General features: G+C 35.5%; 1 protein-coding gene across 3 annotated transcripts in view; it reads right to left on the bottom strand.

The window, feature by feature from the left end:
• Positions 1 to 3,005: 3,005 nt before the first annotated feature.
• Positions 3,006 to 22,825, bottom strand: part of TBC1D12 (TBC1 domain family member 12) — a 121,998-nt gene continuing 102,178 nt past the window's right edge. For all 3 annotated transcript variants that reach the window (XM_035025401.1, XM_035025386.1, XM_035025395.1), the window contains exons 7-13: positions 18,485 to 18,565; positions 15,613 to 15,701; positions 14,655 to 14,726; positions 8,670 to 8,798; positions 8,298 to 8,407; positions 5,764 to 6,022; positions 3,006 to 4,865 (exon numbers count right to left, since the gene is read on the bottom strand). In XM_035025401.1, the coding sequence (XP_034881292.1) occupies positions 4,797 to 4,865; positions 5,764 to 6,022; positions 8,298 to 8,407; positions 8,670 to 8,798; positions 14,655 to 14,726; positions 15,613 to 15,701; positions 18,485 to 18,565 (809 nt within the window). In that variant the 3' untranslated portion in view covers positions 3,006 to 4,796. The remainder of the gene's footprint in view (positions 4,866 to 5,763; positions 6,023 to 8,297; positions 8,408 to 8,669; positions 8,799 to 14,654; positions 14,727 to 15,612; positions 15,702 to 18,484; positions 18,566 to 22,825) is intronic.

Raw genomic sequence — 22,825 nt, 5'->3', positions numbered from 1 at the left:
ACAATCTATTCATCCATATCCATCATGATTAGTGCCAAGCACTACTTTGGGTACTACCAACTCAGTGGTAAACAAAGACAATGTTTCTGATCTGAGTTTACACTGTAGTGGAAATAACAAACATATAAAACAATGTCAAGTAGTGATAAGTGAAAGACATTAGAAAAAAATACGAAGCAGAGTAAAGTCATGAGAATGATAGAGGATGGATACTTACAGAAAGGTCCAACTCTGAGGAGGTGACGTGAAGCAGGGACCTGAATGTAAAGAACGTAAGCCATACAAAGACCTAGGTAAAGAGCATTTCAGAGGAAACAGTAAGAGTAAAATCCCTTAGATATTAGGCAGATAGGATGTTGGCGGATTGAGAAATGGCAAGAGATCCAGAGGTCTGCTGTAGAGTTAATAAGGTTGACTGGTTGTTGAAATTGTAGAGAAGGGCAGAGACCGGAACAGATAGGACCTGGGTAAAAGAGTTTGGACTGTTATTATTAGGAATGCCACTAAAGGGTCTTGAACAAGGAAATGATGGGATTTCATTTGCATTTTTTAAATTTATTTGACAGAGAGAGAGAGAGAGAGAGCACAAGCAGGGGGAACGGCAAAGGGAGAGAGAGAAAGAGGCTCCCCAGTGAGCAGGGAGCCCAATGTGGGGCTCAATCCCAGGACTCCGGGATCATGACCTGAGCCAAAGGCAGACATTTAACCGACTGAGCCACCCAGGCACCCCCTTGATTTGCATTTTTAAAAAAGAGTAAAACAGGGGCACCAGGGTGGCTCAGTCGGTTAAGCGTCTGCCTTCGGCTCAAGTCATGATCCCAGGGTCCCTGGATTGAATCCCACATCAGGCTCCCTGCTCAGCGGGGAGCCTGCTTCTTCCTCTCCCTCTACCCCTCCCCACTGCTTATACTTGCTCTCTCTCATATAAATCAATAAAATCTTAAAAAAAAAAAGACTAAAACATGTAGTCTAATTAAAAATTTGATAAGAACTGTTTACTTTTCAAGGGCTCACATAAATGGCCTTAAAAATTAAATCAGAAGAAACATTACAACAAAGTAATGAGAAATTCCCTTTCTACACTAAAATTTATTTAAAAATCACTTGGTTTACTTTAAGAATAGAACAAACCCTATCATTCAAACACTTTCCAATTTTTCTCCTCACTTTCAAAGTCCAAACACAGGCACCCTACATATAATCTACAAGGTTTTAATCAAGTCAATACTTCCCTTTCAAAGTTTCTTAATATAGATGCTAAAATTAAAAGCCTTGGGATTTATGTGACAATCAAAATACATCATTTACTTACAATATTGATTATCAATATTGCCTAGAACGGGAAAAAGTGAAGCTTCACTTTCTGCTTTTATAATACCATTATGTATAGTATTCTGCCTGAAGATGAAAAATGAGAACATATATACAATACTGTTGTCAATTTTATATACTTTTTCAAATCTGTGTTAGCTTACATTTACATTTTTATTATAAAAATGATTTTCCAAATACAATGCAATAGTACAAAAGTCATTTTTAAATAAAATCATGAAAGCATTGTTTATGTAAATGTTCAACAAATAAAACACTTTGTAATGCAATTTTTTTAAAAGTCAAAACTTCTTTCTGGTATTTATTAGAAAATAAACCCAACCCACAGAATGAAATGAAAACAGTAAAACCTTACTAATTGGAACTGAGGGAAGATAAATATGAGTGGTAGAATGTTTGGAAAGAAAAGCAATTTTGCTAACTTCTTAAGTCTTGCAATTTTATTTAGCCTATCAAAATATTAAGAGAGGCAGTGTTTAGCAGGGCTTAGCAAACGTTCCTACTTTCATTCAAAGTACCAAGTAATTCACTTCTACTGCAATTACACTGTTAGTAAACAAACAATATTTTTAAAGGGCCAGGTTTTCTTCTCTCTCTGAAGTCACTAGTTTCCCTAAAATCTTCTATTTTAATTTTTGTTTTCACATGTTGTGAAGCAGTGCAGTTCTAATGAAGTTTTACTACATTTGGGAATTCATATTTTGGACGCTGCTTTGACAACATCAAAATAATACAAATTTGATACAAAAATCACTTTTCCCCAGAGGTAAGATTTTGTTTTCTGACACTGTTTATGTCGACTAGTCATGGCAAATTAAAAGTTGATTTCCCAATACTATTTTGTCACATGGCTTTTTTGCCTCTTTTACACCCATCTCTGCTGTCTGAATATGCTCATGGAATATAAAATAGTTTTATCCAATCAAAAATAAGAAAAATCAAACCATATTGCATTATGAATATAAATTATTCCATGATTATATGCTTTAGAATTATACCCTCCAATAGTATAGACTCTAAAACATTGACTGCTCTAGATGAAAATAGCATCAATTCCTAAGCTACAATGGAAGCTATTATCCTGAAGTGAGAGGCTTGAAAATCTCAATGCCCTTTTGCAAATGCTACCTAGCTTTTGTAAAACCAAACAAATATACCCAAACAAATAACATCATATTAAGATCATCACTACAAAATAAATCAGCAAAAATTATGATTATGTTCTATGACTTTTAGAAAACTACGCTAGTTACTTGGATCTTCTAAGTAGCACTTAAATAATACAATGTACACCTGGGCTGAAAGGACAATGAGGAAATTATATATATACACTTATATAAAACAGACTAATGAAACATGTTATACATATTAAATTTCACATAATCTTGAAGATTTTAGGAAAACTTATTTTTTAATTGAAAATATACTTTAACCAAAAAACCCCTGTCATACACTGACCATGTTGAATAACCCTATACTGCCTGTATAGGAGGTTCAAAGGAAGATACAGGATAATATTTGAGCTGCCAGTATTGAGAGTCTCAAGAGGCTGAAGGACTAGAATACCCCTTGGAAGAGAAACTGGGGGGAAAAAAAATTACTCCTTTTTTTTCCTCCAAATGTTGTTAAATAAACCAGTTATCCCCGAAGTAATGAAGACACATTTCAAGTAATTACTCTGCTTACAAGTTTTATTTACACAGTAATTATTAATAGTGGTTTTTAGTGAATTCCTTGTATATTTACATTTTATATACACATTTATACTTGAAAGGTAAAGAAACTGTACAATAATAAAAATGAGAAAAAGAAATACAGTAATTTAGGTCAAACTCAGGAAACAAATACTCACAAGTAAGATTAAATTTAAGCAGGTAATATAACTTCAGTGAGATTACTGCCAGGGATTACATTCCCTCTGATCAGGGCCACCAATATCAAGGAAGTAGTTACCAGAGTTAAAATGTCACTCTAAAACCTATTAAGACCCTGGGTACTCCCTCAATATTTATTACAATACCAGTTTCCACTAAGTAAGCTCCTAAGATAGGAGTTAACTTCTGACGGTTCCACTAGTGGTCCCTAGGCTAGAATGACCCATGGGGTAAAAATATATGGACACCATCTGGTCCCATACTCCTAAAGAGGCAGTCACTGAACTAACAAGGTTGTCAGGCTTGTTAGTTTGAAGACTATATACCACTAACAGAAATAGTATGCTCAAGTATTGTTTTAAACCAAACTGCAAACATAAAAGCACACTGTACATCTAATTATTAACCAAAGAGCACGTTATACAGATATCACTTATAATACTCAAGTGACTTATTTTAGGTTCAAGGATTAAACATATAATAAATTTCATATTGATTTACCAATAATTAATAATTTCTTTATCCACTATACCATCAAAGTTAGACTCATTAGAAAAAAGTTAATTTTATCTTTTTCTTTTACACTTATTTCCATTGATTAGAAAATTATGCACAGTGTTTTACAAGTCATAGACTTGGCTACATATTAAGATTTCGAATTTAAAACTAGAATTAAATTTTGTTTCTACAGACAGTGAAGGAATTTTAACTAAAAAGTTTAAAGTCTTGCCAAGTAGCATGCTATTTCAGAACTCTCAGAATTCATATGTTTTACTCTTACCAGTGAAAAATCTCATTTATATATATGGACTTACTTCCAAAATCAAGTCTTCAGTCCACTAAAGTGCAAAGAACTTTCCTTCTACCAGTTAGCTTCCTTAAATTACTAGATGAATAACTCCTCAGACTAGAAACAGAAAGGCTAAAATTCTTTGAGTGATAGGAATTACTTAAGAAACAATTTTCCTTCAAAAACAAACAGACATGATACTGTAGAAAAACACCTAAATAAATGTGAAACAAGCTCCCACCAGTGTTTCCAGTTCCCAAATTTGCCCCAACCTGTGAATGAAGGCAACAACTTCAGTGACTTAAATCATTTACAATCAAAGTTGCTTTCTCTTGGTCTCTAGTATCTTCAAAAGGTTGGAACTGGAGATAATATTTGTATTAAGGTGTTTACTTCAAAAAGTATTTTGGAAGTTAAAGTTAACAATCCTGCTCTGACCTCCAAAGTGCTTTTATGTTAATTGTTAAAAAAGAAAAGATGTAAAAATTTGAATAATCTCCAAAGCTGTTAAAAAAGTTTATTGCATTAAACTGTTCCACTCCAAATTATGGAGTATGAACTAGCCATTTAAACTCTTCCCTTTGTAAAATGGCTCTCCCTGCAAAATACTTTTTTTTAATACTGTCAATCGGTTACTCATTTCATTTACTTCAGCCATGGAATTCAAAATCAGCAGTTTCCCATGTCTTGATTCTTTTAGATTTCGCCAACATTTTCTTCCATGCTTTTTACATAGGAAACGAAAAACTTTTATCAAAACAACATTATTTATGTTTCAATTAGTCTGTTAATTTTGAAGATTAGCTTTTCAGAGCAGGACTATTATTCTTGTCTCCTTCTTTAATATCCTTCATTACAGATGCAAAGACCTGGAAATTATATAAAGGAAAGATTAATCCTCAAAATTAACTACCACATAGATTAAAGAGATTGAAGTAACTATAGTTTATTAATATGAAAAAGCTTTAGTATATTTAACTCCTCTGGAAGTCCTCTGGAAGACTGCTATTCTTAAATCCTCTTGTTCGTTTCAGCCCAATTTTATGGTATATAATTAGATTTCAGTTTTCATCACTGGCCAAATATTCTGAAATTACTATTTGGTAACAGAACATTTTCTGGATCCATATTCTTACATTTCACTTTCATAAGCAATAAAACTGTGAGCTTATGATGCCTACGGTCTATCATTCAAGCAGCAAGTGATAATGCTTTTATGGCACTTAACTTAGACTGCCAATGTTTGCTTCCCTAACAGGACTAAGCATCTAAAAAGCCAGGATCATACATTATATTCTATTGCAAATACTTAGCATAAGGTAGGTGGTTTTTGTTTTTGTTTAAGTAGGCTCCATGCCTAGCGTGGAACCCAGCATGGGGCCTGAACTCATGACCCTGAGATCAAGACCTGAGCTGAGACCAAGAGTTGGACGTTTAACCAACTGAGCCACCCACCCAGTCGGATGTCTAACCAACTGAGCCATCCAGTATGTGACTGATACAACTGTTGTCTATTTGAAATACCAAAGTAAAAAAAAGAACGAAAAAAACAAGCCAAAGGTACTGGACTTACATAAAAATAAAACCATAGGTTTGGATAGGTGAAAGAGCAGCAATCTGCTTTAAACTCTTGCCTTTTCAAAGTCAAAAATTATTTTTTGCTGTTTTTTAATTAAGCACTAACATTTGAGAAATAAATTTTTTTATAAGAAGCCAACTGATTGTTTTAACACATCCATTAGAAGAAGTAGGAAAAGGTCACTCTACCTGAGTCCATTTTTTGGTGCTATTCTGCATCTGAATGGCTGCAATACAGCTGAACAGCTTTTCTGATGTGATATCTTCTGGCAATTTAGTTAGAAACTGTGCTATATGAATAAAGTCCATTTGTAGGAGAATATCTTCATATAATCGGAGGATTCCTAATCCAGTCCTAAATAAAAATTCCTCCCCATCTCTGCAAAATACATCCCAGACTCGACAGGCCAGATCAAGTGGTAGTGATTTGCTATATAGTGTGAAGATCCTAAAATTAGGGAGAAAATAGTCATTGAAATTTTTCATTCATTTATTCATTCACTTATTAATCATCTCTCTATAAAAAGAACAGTGCTTAATTAGGGATAAAAAGATAAATAAAATACGGCTCCTTCTTTCAAAGAATTTGAATAGTAGGAAAGTAAGTAAAAGTAATTTACAACCTTCCACAGAGACATGTCCTAATACAAATCAGAGTGGCAAAAACACCTAGTGGTTAAGGGGATGGGCTCTGAAACCAGAATGTCTGAGTCTGACATTAGTGATGTTACCTTGAGCAAGATCTCCACCCTTGCTGTGCCTCCGTTTCCTCATTAGCAAACAAAGAATAATATTACCTACCTCTCAGGATTGTTTTGAAAATTAAAGGAACACATGTATTCAGAACAGTGCCTGGCACATAAGAAAGGCTCAATAAAAGTTACTTATTGTATGAGGAATCCAAGTATCATCTTTTAGTAACCTAAATACAAAATCATAATCTGACTTCTCTCTTTTCTCCTACCACAAACATCTACTGTTTTTTTCCCCTTTACCAAACTTTACTTACTACTTCTTTTGGAGCATGTAGAGCTCCAACAGAATCACCAAAATGGTTTTTCCCATCTTTTCTGACAATGTTTGATCATGTCATTCTTTATCCAGTGGTGCTTCAGGGCGGCATTCTGGTTGGGGAAACAGGGCCAGTGGGTGCTAAAGAACTTCTCTTGAAGCTGCCTTGGCAAAGCACACCTTTTTTTTTTTTTTTTTTTTTTAAGTAATTTCTACACCCAATGTGGGGTTCAAGCTTACAACCCTGAGGTCAAGAGTTGCTGATTGAGCCAGGTGCTTCCAAAGTACACATTTTTCTTTACAAAGACCGTGTTTATTTGAGGTAGTGCTGATGAAACTTGAGGAAGGGAACTAAGGGCTCTTTGCCCCCCTCCTCCCTACCCCTAGCCTTTAGCACTGCCACTTATTCATTCCTCTTTTTTCTTGCATGATTGATCCTGGGATTTGTATGTAGTAAGTTCAACAAAGGCAGTGAAACAAAAATCCATGTCTATTTCTTCAATTATAAACACGTATTTAATTGCATAATAAAAGCACACCCCTGGTAGTACAGAGAATAGTAATTCATTGCTCAAAATGACAGCAGGTACCAGCAGTGCCTAGGACGTGCACAGTATTATTAGTTACATTCTGCTCCCTATTACCAACTGTGATACTGGTTTGCCTTACGTTCACACTCCTCAGACTGACAATTGAGTATTTTCCCCCTTTCTCTACAGATTTAGTATTTGACCTTGGGCTTCTGGGTCTCATAACATAAAACCTTTCTTCTCCCCATTATCTTGGGGCCTTCCCAGAAGAACTCTTAATGTTCCTAGTGGAAATAGAAAAGAATATACACTGAGGCAGCTCTTTCTGCCCTTGGGTCTTGTCCCCACGCTTTAATAAAACCACCTTTTTTGCACTGGGGGAAAAAAAGAACACACTGAAATATAACTAAGTTTTTTAAAAAGCTTAAATAAAAGAAGCCCCAAACAACTGGGAATATAATATAGCATATATGATCAAGGCCATTAATTATATATGAAAACTTAGTATCATTTTCATGAAATCCACTGAATTGATGAATGGGATTTAAGGTTTGAATGTTTCATATGTACTCTTAACAACCTATCTTAAGATAATTGCTCCATCCCTTTGGCAAAATTCACCACCCCACCATTCTATAATCAACTGGTGATGGCTCACAAGACTCCTCGGCAAGGAAGAGTTGTAATTGCAATGTTGAAAAAAAGACACTAGCACCTAAATAAGGCATCACTCCTCTGTCAAAAAGCACGATAAAGCCTTGAAAAAAACAAAGCCTTCAGTTAAAAAAAAAAAAAGAAAGAAAAAAAAAGAAACACTATCATAACTATCATAAGCTCTTGAGTGTTAAGAATGATAAAGAAATGGCTCTCTCCTCTGAGAGCGTGGCATGCAGGCACTGAAGGAGATAAATCAAGTAAAACACTCTCACTACAACCCAAGATACAGATACTACTCCCATTTTATAGATAAGAAACTAAAACACAAACTGAGGGATTCTGATTTTAGCCCAGAGTCCATGTTCTTAATCAAATGCCTCCCCACAAAAATGTCAGCGTTTCTCTCTTTGTAAGGGAAGGAGTTTTTATATGTATAATCATGTGCATGAGATTTACTCTAGTTCCTAAAATACCCAAGAAGTTATACTTTTCTTTTAATTGTATTTTATTTATGTGATGACTTACCAGTCTATCAAGTATATGTCTGGTGTAAGACTGTAAGATTTGAAATGAAGAAATAGTTTGGAGAGATTTTCTTCAAAAAATACTTCAAATGTTGCAAAATATTTCAACATCTAAAGATAGAAATATCAATAAAGTTATTAAAGAGTATACTTTAGAAATAGAGAAATTAAATCCTTAATAAATTAAAAGAAAATCTTGCTTAGCACTTCTGAGTCTTTTTATCAAGCATTTGTAAAACTATAGTTCAATGAAAAACTTATTTTAGATCAGATTAGTTTGGTCTTCTAATTACTGTTTTTCACTCTAAAAGAGCATTCAGACTATAGAAACTGACAGTCAAAGGAAAACATGATTCCTTCCAAATGTTCATACCATGCTGTGATCCACACGAAAAAAGGCCAACTGGCAAGGCTTATTGAGGAGGTTTGCAAATGCAATGAAGGCATCTGCCTCTTCCAAATTGAGAATGAGAACTGCTGCTATGAAGGACATCCCTTGGACCTTCAAAGAGAAAAGAAATTAATCAAAATGTGCTTACAATAATAATTCTGAACAGTTTATATTATTGTATTGCTTAAAAATTATAAGGTGATATTAAAGTAGAATTAATCAAGTTTTCTTTTTATTTGTCAATGAAAGTAAATACAGAGGACCTGCCAATAACTATGAAATCTCCCTAATCCTAAATTTCTTGTTCATGTGCTATGGTTTAAAAAGAATTAGGGAAAATTTTGGAAAAAAAGAAAGTATCAGCTTTTACTTGCTACAAAAGCCTATCTCCGTGTACTAATCTCGCTTTGATTTTCTCTCAATCTGAAGTCTTTCAAAGTAGAGGGTAGTGAAAATCCGGTGACTGTCTTCATTGTCACAGCACCTCTGTCTGAGGTAGAAAGTGAGGAACCAAGAATAAAAGAAATATATGAGAAGTGCTGCTGAAGTTCTAAGACAGAAGAGGTGGTGAGAGGGTGGACAGGAAGGCTGGGTTCCTGGAAAAGCAGGACAAAGAAATAAGAAAAAACCATCCCAAGAAAGAAAGGAATATGAGCAAACACACACAGGACCAGCCCAGCTTGAGCACAATCTTTTTTTTTTTTTTAAAGATTTTATTTATTTATTTGAGAGAGAGAGAGAGAGAGAGCACATGAGAGGGGGAGGGCCAGAGGGAGAAGCAGACTCCCTGCTGAGCAGGGAGCCCGATGTGGGACTCGATCCCGGGACTCCAGGATCATGACCTGAGCCGAAGGCAGTCGCTTAACCAACTGAGCCACCCAGGCGCCCTGGAGCACAATCTTTATACTGGTAGAACTTAAGCAGGATGCAGTTACAAACAGTAGAAAGCCTTGAGGAAAAAGCTCAGCTACACAGATGCTTGCTTGTGAGTTATGGACAACTGCTGTACATTTCTGAGCAGATAAGTGATATGGAACTGCTGCTCATTCTTTAAAGAAACTTCATCAGGCACTTACTTCTGGTAGAGATTTGCATAATACACTTACCCAAAAACAACACTAACGGTATTTACAATGAAACCACTGTCTCTTTTTCCCAGCCAAATGTTTTGAAGGTTTGCCTACAATCACTATTTTAGATCAGATTAGTTTGGTCTTCTAATTACTGTTTTTCACTCTAAAAGAGCATTCAGACTATAGAATTCTCAGCTCCCTTTGAAATTTTCAGCACACGTCAGTTTGGATTCCCACTCCATTACTAGCCGATCTTGAAATTCCTCTTGCCAGGATAACCAGTAACTCGTAAAACCCAATGGGCACTTTTCTACCCTCTTAGAATTCCCTTTGCTTCTGTGATCCAGTATTTCTTTGTTCTCCTCCTACCTCTCTGGCTTCTTCTGAGTGCTCTTTACAAAATCTACAGTAATCCCCTATTTGATTTTTCAGAGTATAAATTCCATGAGGATAGAGCCTGTGGCAGGCAGAATAACATACCCAGGAAGATATCCACATCCTAATCCCTGGAACCTGTGAAAGTGTTATCTTACAAGGCAAAAGGGACTTTGCAGATGTGATTAAATTAAGGATTCTGTGAGGGTAAGATTATCCTCGATTATGTGGGTGGGCCCAATGTAATCATCATGAGGGTCCTTATAAATGAAAGAGGGAAATGGGGAGGTAGGAGAGTCACAGAGAGATATGAGGATGCTACACGACTGGCTTTGTAGATAGAGGTAGGGGGTCAAGAGCCAAGGAATGTAGGCGGCTTCTAGAAGCTTGAAAAGGCAAGGAAATGGATTCTTCCCTAGAGCCTCCAGAAGGAAAACAACCCTGCTAATACCTTGACTTTCAGACTTCTCATCTCCAGAGCTGCCAGATAATAAATTGGTATTGTTCAAAGCCACTAAGTTTGTGGCAATTTGTTATGGCAATAATAGGAAACTAAAACAGTACAGAGACAAGACCATGTCTGTTTGTTCACAATTATATTCTTAATGCCACAAAATTTGTGGGATAGATGCAAGGGGCAAACTGTTAGGTGTCTCTAACAGACAGGTAGCGAATAAAGGAATTAATATATTTAATTGAATCTAAGATGCTGTTTAAGAAACACTACTTTACATAACACTAAAAAAGGAAAATGTTGCCTATTAAAGACAATGCTTTCCCAGAATTTTTATTTGGTGATGCATGAAATCACAGAGCTTTTTGAAGCTCACTCAGATTTATCAATAAAGTTATTTCTTAAGTATCTTCAAAGTCCAATTTTTCTGAATATTCTGAATGTTTTATCAACTTGTGATGTACCAAAATGAGCACATCATTTATGTAATATTTCTATGAAAAATGTATAACCTTAATCTAATCATGAGGAAATGGTCAGGAAACTACTGTAAAAGTATCAAAAGTGTTACAGGCTTGGGGTGCCTGGGTGGCTCAGTTGGTTAAGCGACTGCCTTCGGCTCAGGTCATGATCCCAGGGTCCTGGGATCGAGCCCCACATCGGGCTCCCGGCTCAGCGGGAAGCCTGCTTCTCCCTCTCCCTCTCCCCCTGCTTGTGTTCCTGCTCTCGCTGTCTCTGTCTCTGTCAAATAAATAAATAAAATCTTAAAAAAAAAAAAAAAAAAAGAAGTAGTAAAACTTCACCCATTGAAGTACCTGTGTAACCCACCACCTTTCTGTTTCTTGAAGTCTTTCTTCCTTCCCTTATGCCTGCCTAGGTCATAGGAGGAGGTCATCTACTCAGATTCCCCATTCTTTATTCCCCTTGCACACATGCACATGGATCTTTCTTGTTTTAGTTTTGCTGATAATCACTATAGATAAATGGAGAGCTATAATGAAAAATCAATGTGGGAAAGTTACAAAGCTCACAAAGTTCTTACAGTAATATCTGAATCCTGGTCTACAGTTTGACTCCCCCTGAGATACTGGGAAATGTGTCTTCTCACTTCCACTTTTATGATTATGATATACCGACCTTCCAGCCCCACCCCAGTTTACAGTAGACACAGTCCAGGCAAAATAATAACTACCTACTCCCTTGCTGCAAAGGAGAAAGCTTGTGTTAGAGGACCTACAGACAGCTGATACTCAAGATTCTAGAGTTTTATTCTACTCAGAAGGAACTTACAACCATTTCCTCACAGCAGAAAAAGAATACAATTCAACAATCTAGACAGCCGTGGTCTTAAACTGGGAAGAGGGCGCCCTGGAAACACATAAAGAATACTTTCCAGAGAGTCCATGGTACACCATCATGGATTATTTTAAGGGAATCCATTCCCAGATCCTCCATTTACACGTTTGCTTTCTACACATGGTTTGCCTAAGAATGTCACTACATTCACAGTAGCAAGTGAAAGTCACAGTCCTCACTCATCCTATAATTTATGACGGTGAACTGCTCTGAAGCACGAAATGTGAAACAAAAGGATAATTCGAAATACCGTTTGGAGAAAGCTCATGGCTTCCTATCACAGGTGAATAGAAACAGGACTGAATTTCATTATATGTAGAACAGAGATGAGTAGTAACAGCTTTCATTTGGTGACCTCACCTCTTCCATACCACCTTCTATCAAAGAATGCACAGCCACTGAGGGAGAGTCCCAAGAAGAACAAATAAAGAAAATAGTAATATAGATTGGTGCCCTTGGTTCTTTTAAGCTGGTTCACAACTGGAATATGAACTATTACCAATTTTTTTCAAGATATACTGAATAAATTCCAGAAATAAAACTTTTGTGTGATTTACTGATAGATTCAGCATGTGTTATTCATTAATGTAATTAAAAACCTCTTTTGTCAAATAATATGAAATATATATTCCAACATAGTTTATACTATTCTCTTATCTTATAAAATAAATCTGATTTGGCTGACTGGTTTGCCACAAAGGTTTGGCATTGTCAGGTTATATTGTGGTCCTTTTACATGAATTCAAAGAGCTAATCTGCATAATTTGTAAAATATTAATGTAGGGCTTGTTTATATATATATATATATATATATATTTAAGATTTTATTTATTTGATGGAGAGAGACACAGCAGAGAGGGGACACAAGCAGGGGGAGTGGGAGAGGGAGAAGCAGGCTTCCTGCCGAGCAGGGAATCCAATGCGGGCCAAATCCCAGGACCCTGGGACCATGACCTGAGCCGAAGGCAGATGCTTAACGACTAAGCCACCCAGGCGCCCCTGTTTTTTTTTTTTTTTTTTAAATTAAAGTATACTTGACGTATATTAGTTTCAGGTGTACAACATAGTTATTTGACAGCTACATATCTCATACGTTTTTCTTTAAATGGATGAGATATATAAAATCATTATACTGTTTAAATTCCATTGGCTACACTTTTTTAAAAAGATACGAGTTTTATTTTAAAATAATACTTAGCAAGTGCTAAAAATTAAATCCTTTATAAACTCATGATGAAAGAAATTTAAATGTCAACTTAAAAATGTGAACATTATAGGGGCACCTGGCTGGCTCGGTTGGTAGAGCATGCGACTCCTGATCTCAGGGTTGTAAATCTGAGCCCCATACTGGGTAATTTTAAGATTACTTAAAAATAAAACCTTCTCTTAAAAAATACTTTTATTTATTCATTTACCAGGGAGAGAGAGAGAGAGAACCAGCAGGGGGAATGGCAGGCAGAGGGAGAGAAGCAGGCTCCCAGCTGAGCAAGGAGCCTGATGCAGGGATTTGATCCCAGGACTCTGGGATCATGACCTTTGTATAAACAACAAACAAATAAATCATGTTACATTAAAAGGTGATAACTGCTACAGGACAAATAAAGGGGGGAAGTGCCAAGTTTGGGAATGGGGCAAGTTTTATATTACATATTATATTATATTTTATATTAAAGAAGATGGTCCAAGTAGTCCTTATGGAGAAAGTGAAATCTGAATGAAGAGTCTAAACTTTCTTGCTCATGTATTGTCATAGAATAGTAAAAACATTATGTAATGTTCACATTTTTTAAAGATTTTATTTTGGGGATGGCTGGGTGGCTCAGTTATTAAGTATCTGCCTTTGGCTCAGGTCATGATCCCAGGGTCCTGGGATTGAGTCCCACATTGGGCTCCCTGCTCACCGGGAGCTTCCCCCTCTGCCCCTCCCCCCTGCTTCTGTGCACTCTCTCTCTCGCTCACTCTCTCTAATAAATAAATAAAATAAAAAAAAAAGACAAAGGTGAGAAGATGAGGTTTTATGACTTCCAATTAAACATGGCAAACTGAACACTCACATTTTTCTTTGATCCCTCCCAAATCCAACTAAAATGACGTTAAAGAAAAAAATAAATATTAGCCTAGGAGGACAAAGAGAATGGAAAATAATATAAACAGTAAATAAAAATGTCACTAGCATTCTAGAAATTGTAACTAAATGGAGAATGTTGAAACTAAGATATCTGCAGAGGAAGCAATAAGTAGCAAACTAATTCTACCACAAATCTGGAAGGCTCAGAAACTGAAGTTATTATGCCCCTCTGAAATTGGGGGTAAGACTAAAGTTCCAACCAAAGGATTGGTTGAAAATTTATAAAAGGAGCAAATCCCTTCCTCTATTCTATACGGACAGGTGCCTATCTTTCCCCAAACCCAACATAATATAAGGAGTTTATCTCTAGAGGCACAGGCATAGGGAGGAGGCACCACACCAACAGCAGTGGCAATTAATAAAAGTTTCCAAACTGAATAATAAAGCCCCCAGTAGCTCTCCCAGAAATCTGGCAGGCAGTCTCGCAAGCCCCTGGGAAGATTCGTCTCTGGGTCAATTGACAGGCCCGAGAAAAATAAGACAGAGAGATACAGACATTTGGGAGCTAGTACAACATAAGATACTTTGATAAGATAGATAAAATGTTTATATTCAAAAACTAGATTGAAGCAAGTACTTACATAACCAACATCAGGTCTGTAACATGTATATGCCCCTAAGATACTATGTAAGACATCATGATATGGGCCACCCTTAGGAGAGAAAAATGAAATGTCAAACTATGCAAATAAGTGTCTGTAAGTTAATTCCCAAATAAGTAATTTTTAAATAAACTTCAGCATTTCCTAAGTGAGTAGTTTTAGTTAGTATATTGTATCACTGTCAGAAATATGCTAAATATACTCTGTAAGATGTGTTCTCTAAAGAATAAAAATATTTAATCCTGAAAAACAAAAAAAGCCAAATAAACTCACTTGATGGATGCAAGTTATACAGTCTGTGTACTATTTTAAAGATTTCTAGATTTGGTACAATAGGATTATGATGAAAACAGACTGTTTCATTTCATACAATACAATTTTAGCAAAAGGAAACCATCGAGCTACATCAAATTAAGTTTATTAATAATTTTAATCTTAATGGATAAAAATTTTTATTTCATTTTATCAATCTAAATAGAGAAATTCCACGTGTGAAATATAAAGTACATACAAAATGTAATCACTTCTCATAAAGTATTAGCAACTAATGACAGCCTATGCACAAAATCATTTTTATGAACCATTTTTTCATATTTCAATAGTAATTCTGGAAAACTAAGATTTGGGAAAATGTTCTTTACATTTTACCAACTGAGCAATCAAAAATGTTAAAGTTCAAATATCTTACAGAATAAAAAGTAAGACAAAGAAATTCACCTTAATGAATAAAGATATTATGGGCTATGCTAAATGCAATGCATTCAGTCAATGGAACAAAGTAACAGAAATTCCTTTAGAATTTTCCTACTAGTTTCACACTTTTATATAAATGTCTCTAATTTTTATGGTTTTGCCTTTTAAAAAGGCTTTTGAGAATTTGTTGCCTTGGATTACAAAAAAATTTAAAAAGTAGTTACAACTGATTAGAAACCCTCACCTTCTGAAAGATGTAAAGGGATGGAAATGTACGGGATATGTCCAACTTAATTAATTCCAGACTGGCCTCCCGATCAGCAACAGACACACCTGCATTTGTCAGGTAGATAAAATTAAAATGATTACTTGGCTATACCCAGTTCAATCTTGTACATACAGAATGATCACATAGTATTGATATGTTACTTAAGGAAAGTTAAAAGATGAATAATAAAGAAATTTAAAGAAATGCCACACAGCTTTTGCTGGAACTTAGAGCAATTCTTTCATGAAAAAAATATTTATATATTTATCAGAAAGATATATAAAAGATTTCTACTTCCAGTTTTTATACAAGGTAAGAGCAGACTATCACTCCCACAGTAACAACTGGGAAAAAACAAGTAAGTTTCAAATAGCACAAGGTTTTTAAAAAGGCATTAAGTGGGGGGGATAAAAAAGGCATAAGAATGCTGTGGACATAGACAGGTCCAGAGGATTTAAATCCCAGAAAGAGAAGAGCCATTTTTCTTCCTGGAAGCATGTGCCAAGTCTGGGCATGAGTTCGGGATTGAGTGTGCCATAGACAAAAGTACTCTGCTTGGGAAAAGAGAAACCAGAAGAGCTTTTTCATGGCCAAATATGACTGATGTGATAGAATCTGGAGGAACCTGAATGTATAACTCGTTTACCCCTATGGGATTTCTGCCGAGTGTTAGTGTAGTGCAGAAGGCTGGGCTGGAAAGGCAGAAGGAAATCACCCAAAATTACAAGGCCTTTGGGAGAGTATCTCAGGAGAGGGAGAAGCCTATAATAAAAATAGGACAGTTCTTCCTACCAAGATGTTTGAAACCCATGATGAACTAAGTTTATCTAAAGCTGAAACCTTGGCCTAATCTAGCTCAGTTACTGATTGAACTGAGGTAATAATCCAACTGCCTCACAGAAAACAGCATGCTTCCTCTTCAGGGGAAACATCAACTTCAGTTTATATATTCTTCTTATATACAGTGACTGACATAGAGTAAAACATTTTAAGATATGCAAAGAAGCAGGAAAATATGACTTATAATCAAGGGGAAAACAAGCCAACAGAAGCAGACCTGAAGATGACCCAGTATTGGAATTAACAAACAAGAATATTAACTGTTAAATGTTAAAGAAAATAGAGGAAAAGACGGGGAGAAATGTATGGAATGGAAAGATGAAGAATTTCCACAGAGAAATAGAAGAATCTACAAAAAATACCAGGTGGACATTCTAGAATTACAAAATATAATATCTGAAATTAAAGACTCATTGGACAGATCTAATAGACTGGAAAAAAGAAGATAGGTGAAAATTGATTACAGGTCAATAAAAATCATCTAAACTGAGGCACAGAAAGAAAAAATTTGTTTTTTAAGCGAAAGACTTGTAGGACACTGATAAATGGTCTAACATACATGTCCAAAAAAGAGTAGAATTGAGGCATAAGTAGTATTTGAAAAAAGTTAAATGACAACTGCAAATTATAAACACATAGGTAATAAAAAATAAGTAATTTAGACGGAGTACCGTTTCTTTTTCTTTTTTTTTTTTTTAAAGATTTTATTTATTTATTTGAGACAGAGAGAATGAGAGACAGAGAGCAGGAGAGAGAGGAGGGTCAGAGGGAGAAGCAGACTCCCCGCCGAGCAAGGAGCCCGATGTGGGACTCGATCCAGGGACTCCAGGATCATGACCTGAGCCGAAGGCAGTCGCTTAACCAACTGAGCCACCCAGGCGCCCTGGAGTACTGTTTCTAATTGGAACAATTCTTCATTACATGCAATTAATTTCCACTAAAGTGCAACTTTTACCACTTAATCATGACAAAAATGGCTCAGAAGTAAATGCTTATTATTTTAATTCTTACACTTTCAATACTTCATAAAATGAATTCAAAAAGAATTATGAATCAGCTAAGGCCTTTCCATTGTGAAGCTTCTTACATCTTCACCTTCCCTGCACTTTTAGTTTCCCACAAATAGCTGACAGCTAACAGGTCTCAGGATGACACTTATATGAACCCTTCTCAAAATCAAATCTTCTCTCTGACCTTGTTTAGTCAATTTTCCCCACCTTACTGTTCACTCTTCTAAAATAGAAATATATATTCAAGGAATTTAATAGAGTTGTTTACATACTCATAGAAAACCACTCTGCCATATATACCACTTCTCTATTCTAAACCATGTTCATTTTTAGAGTTTTACTTACTGGCAAGAGACGAATGTTTGCTATCTATGAAGTAGAACAAATATAGAAAGAAAAGTGGCAGACAAATAGCTCTCCATTATTCAAAAACAAGAGATGGCTGAATAAATTTACCTATATTTAATAAATAATGATAACAGGAAAAAAGTGTTCCTATCTTCTCCAAAATGATTAGGAAAAAAAACTGAGTGGAGGGAAAGATGAGGTCTATGAGTTAATTAAATGAACAAAGGCTAAGGCATGGTAAGAATTATAAATAATGTATTAGGGAATGAGTGAAAGTCAGTGAGTAAGGAGATAGGTCCTAAGTGAGGAGAGAAGACCACCTATCTTTAAGTTAAAAGTTGGCTTAAAAATACTTCATTTTTTAATTATTAGTCTTACTGTTGTGAATAAATCTTGGGTTCCGAGGTCCAAAAACCTGGGTTTACATCACAGCTTCACTGCTTACAAGTTAACTACTTTGAGCCCCTGTCTCCTCTTACACCATTCAGGATAATACCACCTACTTAAAGGGTTATTAACATTAAAGGAGATAATGTTGTAAAGCAATTACTACAGTTCCTGACACATGATAAAAATCACACTAGTATCTTCACTGACTGGATTCTCACCCAGAAATTTTTATTAAAAATAAATAAATAAATAAATCACACCTTCGGTATCATTCTCTGAACTTGTTTCACTGAAGCTTTTCCACCGTTCTTTTGCTCTTGAGAGGAAGATTTCATAAAGTTCTAGGGGAAAACAAAATAAAAATTAATAAATAGTAGGAAAAATAGATTCATATATTTTAACTTTTCCTCTTTTATTTCCTGGCTATGGAAAAGGTTCATTTGTAAACCTGGGGCCACACATGGAACAAGGCAGCTTTGAGAGTTAAATGCCATGAGAAATATATACATGGAACCATGGGATCACTTGGAGAGTTTCCTAACTCAGGTGGGGGATAAAGGAAAACTTCTTAGAGGAGGTGATGACTGAGCTGTCCCATAACGAATAAATACAAGTTTTATAAGTGAACAAGGTGGAAGAAGGCATTCTAAGAATTCTCGTCATGGGCAAAGTCACCAAGAGAAAAAAGAGATGACTTATTTGCATGAATTACAAGTGATTTCAGGACTCTTAGATTATAAGGGGTGAGGGAGGAAGAGGAGATGATAAGGTTGGATGACAGAGGCAAGCACTAGTTGCTGACAGGACAGGACCTGAATGGCATGCTAAGGGGGTTAGATTTTATCCAGAGGTACAAGGGTATAGCACACTCTGATCTGTGTCCATTATGCCAGCAGTAATGTTGTGGGTAGGTTGAAGCTGAAGTTTTGCTGAAGGGAAGTTAGAGTTTTATTATAATAGCCCAAGCAAAAGACGATGAGGCTTGAACTTGAGCAGTGACAGTGCAGCTGGAGAGAAGAAATGAACACAAGAGATACTCAGAAAGTAGAAAAAGCAAAACTTGTTGAAAGAGAGTAAGGGGAAGAAGGCAGACTCATTAGGACTCCCAGGTTTCTGGCTGGGGTAGCTGGGGTAGATAATAATGCCACTGAGAGAATGAACACAGAAGAAGAAGCAAATTTGTGATTTGTGGGAAGGAGGAAGGTGGTAAGTTCTGTTTCAGACAAATTGGATCTTAAGGCGGTGCATGCACACTGGAGAAAGAGTTTGGGAGCCATCAGTATAGATGATTAAAACCATTCACAAGTGTGTTCAGGGCAAGAAGAAATGAGAAATACGGATTTCCAGGAAAGACAAATATTTAAAGGGTAGACACAGGAAGAGGCACATCCGAAGAATAAGAAATGCAAAGAAATAAAAGAGAACCAGTTGTCCTAGAAACCAAAGAAAAAGAGCATTTCACTAAGTATACATAGGATAGGGAGTTGCTGTGTCACACTGGACAAGTTTCTTAACCTCTTCTAACCTCAGTTTTCTCATTCATAAAGTGGAGACAGTACTAGTACTTACATCCTGGGGCTTTAAGTATTAAATGAAATAATAAATGCAAAATCCTGAAAGCACTCAGATGTAAGCCACAAAGAAGGAAGTGATCAACTACCCAGTATCATATAGCAAGACAAAATCTGAAAAGAGCCCATTGGAATTTATAGCACAAAGGTCATGGGTGATCTTGGTGGGAGCAACATCTGAGGGGGGAGGGGGCAGAAGCCCAATTGCAGAGATCTGAACAATCTACAGAATATACCTTCTAGCTAACAGACTGGATATATGGGGGGAAATGAATTCTGATTTAACTTTTACTTTTAAAAATAGAGAAAAGTCCTATTACAGCTCAGGCCTCCCTTTACGTAAAATAGCAGGCATCAAAAATGTGGCAAACTGAAGAACTTGATTCTACCAAAACTATTACCACAACTGGAAAGATAGAAAATAAAAATATTGTACAGTGGTCATCCAAATAGCTACAACAGAGAATGTACGTATGAGGCAGGAAGAGATGCTTTTTCAAAAGGAGTACCATTGTGGAATAGCAGAAAAATGATTTTTGCAGTCAGTCAGACCTAGATTCAAATACCAGATTTTTAGTATTTGGGACTTTAAGAAAGTTACATGGTTACTCTGGAACTTGGCTCTCTTCATTTGTAAATTAATACCTACTCATGGGAATACTAATGATTAAACAAGAGAATTTTCATAAAGCTCCTGACAACTTATAGACCCTCAATAAATGCCAGTGCTTATTTTCCTTCTCTTTTGAAACTGGTTTCTTTCTCCATTATGATACTGCTATCTAAAACTACCTAAACTTCAGATTTGGTCAGAGGGCCTGCATTAAAAAACCTCTACTCGTATCTTTTTATTTTAAGGGCCCCATCACTTTGAGACTACCACTTTATGCATCTATATGCAGGATCTCGATACAACTTCAAGAACAGAAGAAACAACTTTCTTCTCAATTCTCAGACTTTAATTGCCTTTACTTTCTAACTAACCATTACTGATACTCTAAATTACAAAAAAAACCCAGAACATTTCAATGACAGATGAACAGCAAAAAATATTTCTTACCAAACACCAACATTTATATATTGCCTAAAATGCCAAGAACATTTTTGCTTCCATTAATCTTTTTTAAAAAGTTTAAAGGCAATACAACAAATACGATTTTTAAAAAATTCAAATAGTATAAAACAGTATAAAATGAAAAATAAATTCCTTCCCTCAGATGTAACTATGCAGAAATCTAAAGATGAAAACATGCAGACACAAGTATATACAGATCTATCTTCACCGTAAAAAAAAAAAAAAGTGTGGCCACATATTACAGTACTGACCTGCATCTTGCTTTATTATATTGGAAACTACCCTTTATTAGGAAAATAAATCTGCTTTAGTTTTTTTTTTTTAAACAACTGCACAGTATTCCAATGTATGACTGTACCATAATAAGTATTCTTATATTGCCAAGAATCAGATCTTTATAAAAAAGCTGACTAGATATATTGCAAACAGACTCTTACTATTCTGATCTCTTCTCCCTTCTGTTCATTTTTCATTACTACTAATGGTTTAGAAAGAACTTTTTTTTTAAAAAAAGTCAAAATTTCTATTATTTGTGTCCACCAATAATTTGATAAAAGAGGTAGATATAATTTTTTAATTTAGATATACAATTTTTTTGCAGTTATCAGGTACCAAACTGAAGTTCACAATTTCTGATTTCAAACTGATAACAAGCCACATCCAGTTTCACTATTCTACTCATATTTTAAAGCTGTCCTGGAAGAAGAAGGGCTCACTGAATAAATCCTCACCTTTGGGAGTCACAAAATTGATCTAATAATAAAAATATGGTAATGCATTTTAAAACATCAAAGGACATCTCTGCAGGGACGATTTACAGTGCTTGTCTACAATAAGAAGACCTGCACCTCAGTTCAATTCCATTCCTGACCCCACATGTCTCATTTATGTTATTCTGAATCTACAAATGTAGAACTTGAAGCAGATTTAAAGATGTATCTTGGACATGAATTGAGAACTCTTTGAGATCAGTGTATGTTTCACTTTCTCATTTTCTGACAATGATAATATTGTACATACTCTTCGCAAATTTCACTTTCACTATGGTTTTATATTACCACAAATAACTGTTAGAGCAATCCTTTGAGATAGCTAGTAATCTAACTCCATTTACAGATGAAGAAAACTAATTCTCTTAGATGTTAAGTAATTTGCCCAAGGTCACAAACCTAATGCATAGTGGAACCAAGATTTGAATCACATATGACTGACTTTAGAACCCTTGTTCTTATTCTCTATTCTACTATTCTATTCTTACTCTACTAACCCTTGTTCTACTATTCTCTAACGGTTATAAATTTCATGATTAAAATAAATAGGTAAAAAGTAAAAAACTGTTAAGAGTCATTAAAAGGAAACAAAGTTATCAAAAGTAAATTTACTTCAGGGTGCCTGGGTGGCTCAGTTAGTTGCTCTTGAATTTGGCTCAGGTCATGATCTCACTCAGGGTTGTGAGATCAAGCCCTGCATTGGGTTCCATGCTCAGTGTGGAGCCTGCTTGAGTTTCTCTGCCTCCCCCTCCTCCCATTCACTTTCTCTCTCTGGAAAAGAAATAAAATCTTAAAAAAAAGCAAATTTACTTCAATTGGAAATTTAGCTTCCTTCCTACCACTAATAAAAAAGAATGATCACCTAGTCCATTCCTGAATATAGAAGTGGTTAGTGGAGAAAATATAAAATTACTTTCAAAGTAAATGACCTAGTTATGTTACCAACTTTATAAATTTTGAGCTTGAAAAAGAACTTTTTGATTACACTATCACAAAAGGTTAATACCAACTTCACCAATATTCTAATGTAGAAGGTATAAGGACACTTAACATTCTAAAGTCAAAGTTTTCAACAAAACTACAAACCAAATTTCAAATAGCCCTCAATATTTTATCACCTCATCTGTATGTAAAACCGATTCCTAAGACTTTAAACAATTAAAATATGTCCAACAATCCTTAATG

The sequence above is a fragment of the Mirounga leonina genome, unplaced genomic scaffold, assembly GCF_011800145.1.
Source record: "Mirounga leonina isolate KUSES-001 unplaced genomic scaffold, KU_Mleo_1.0 Mir_114, whole genome shotgun sequence".
Classification (NCBI taxonomy): domain Eukaryota; kingdom Metazoa; phylum Chordata; class Mammalia; order Carnivora; family Phocidae; genus Mirounga; species Mirounga leonina.
The sequence above is the reverse complement of the archived record's forward strand: the minus strand, read 5'-3'. Positions and strand labels throughout refer to the sequence as shown.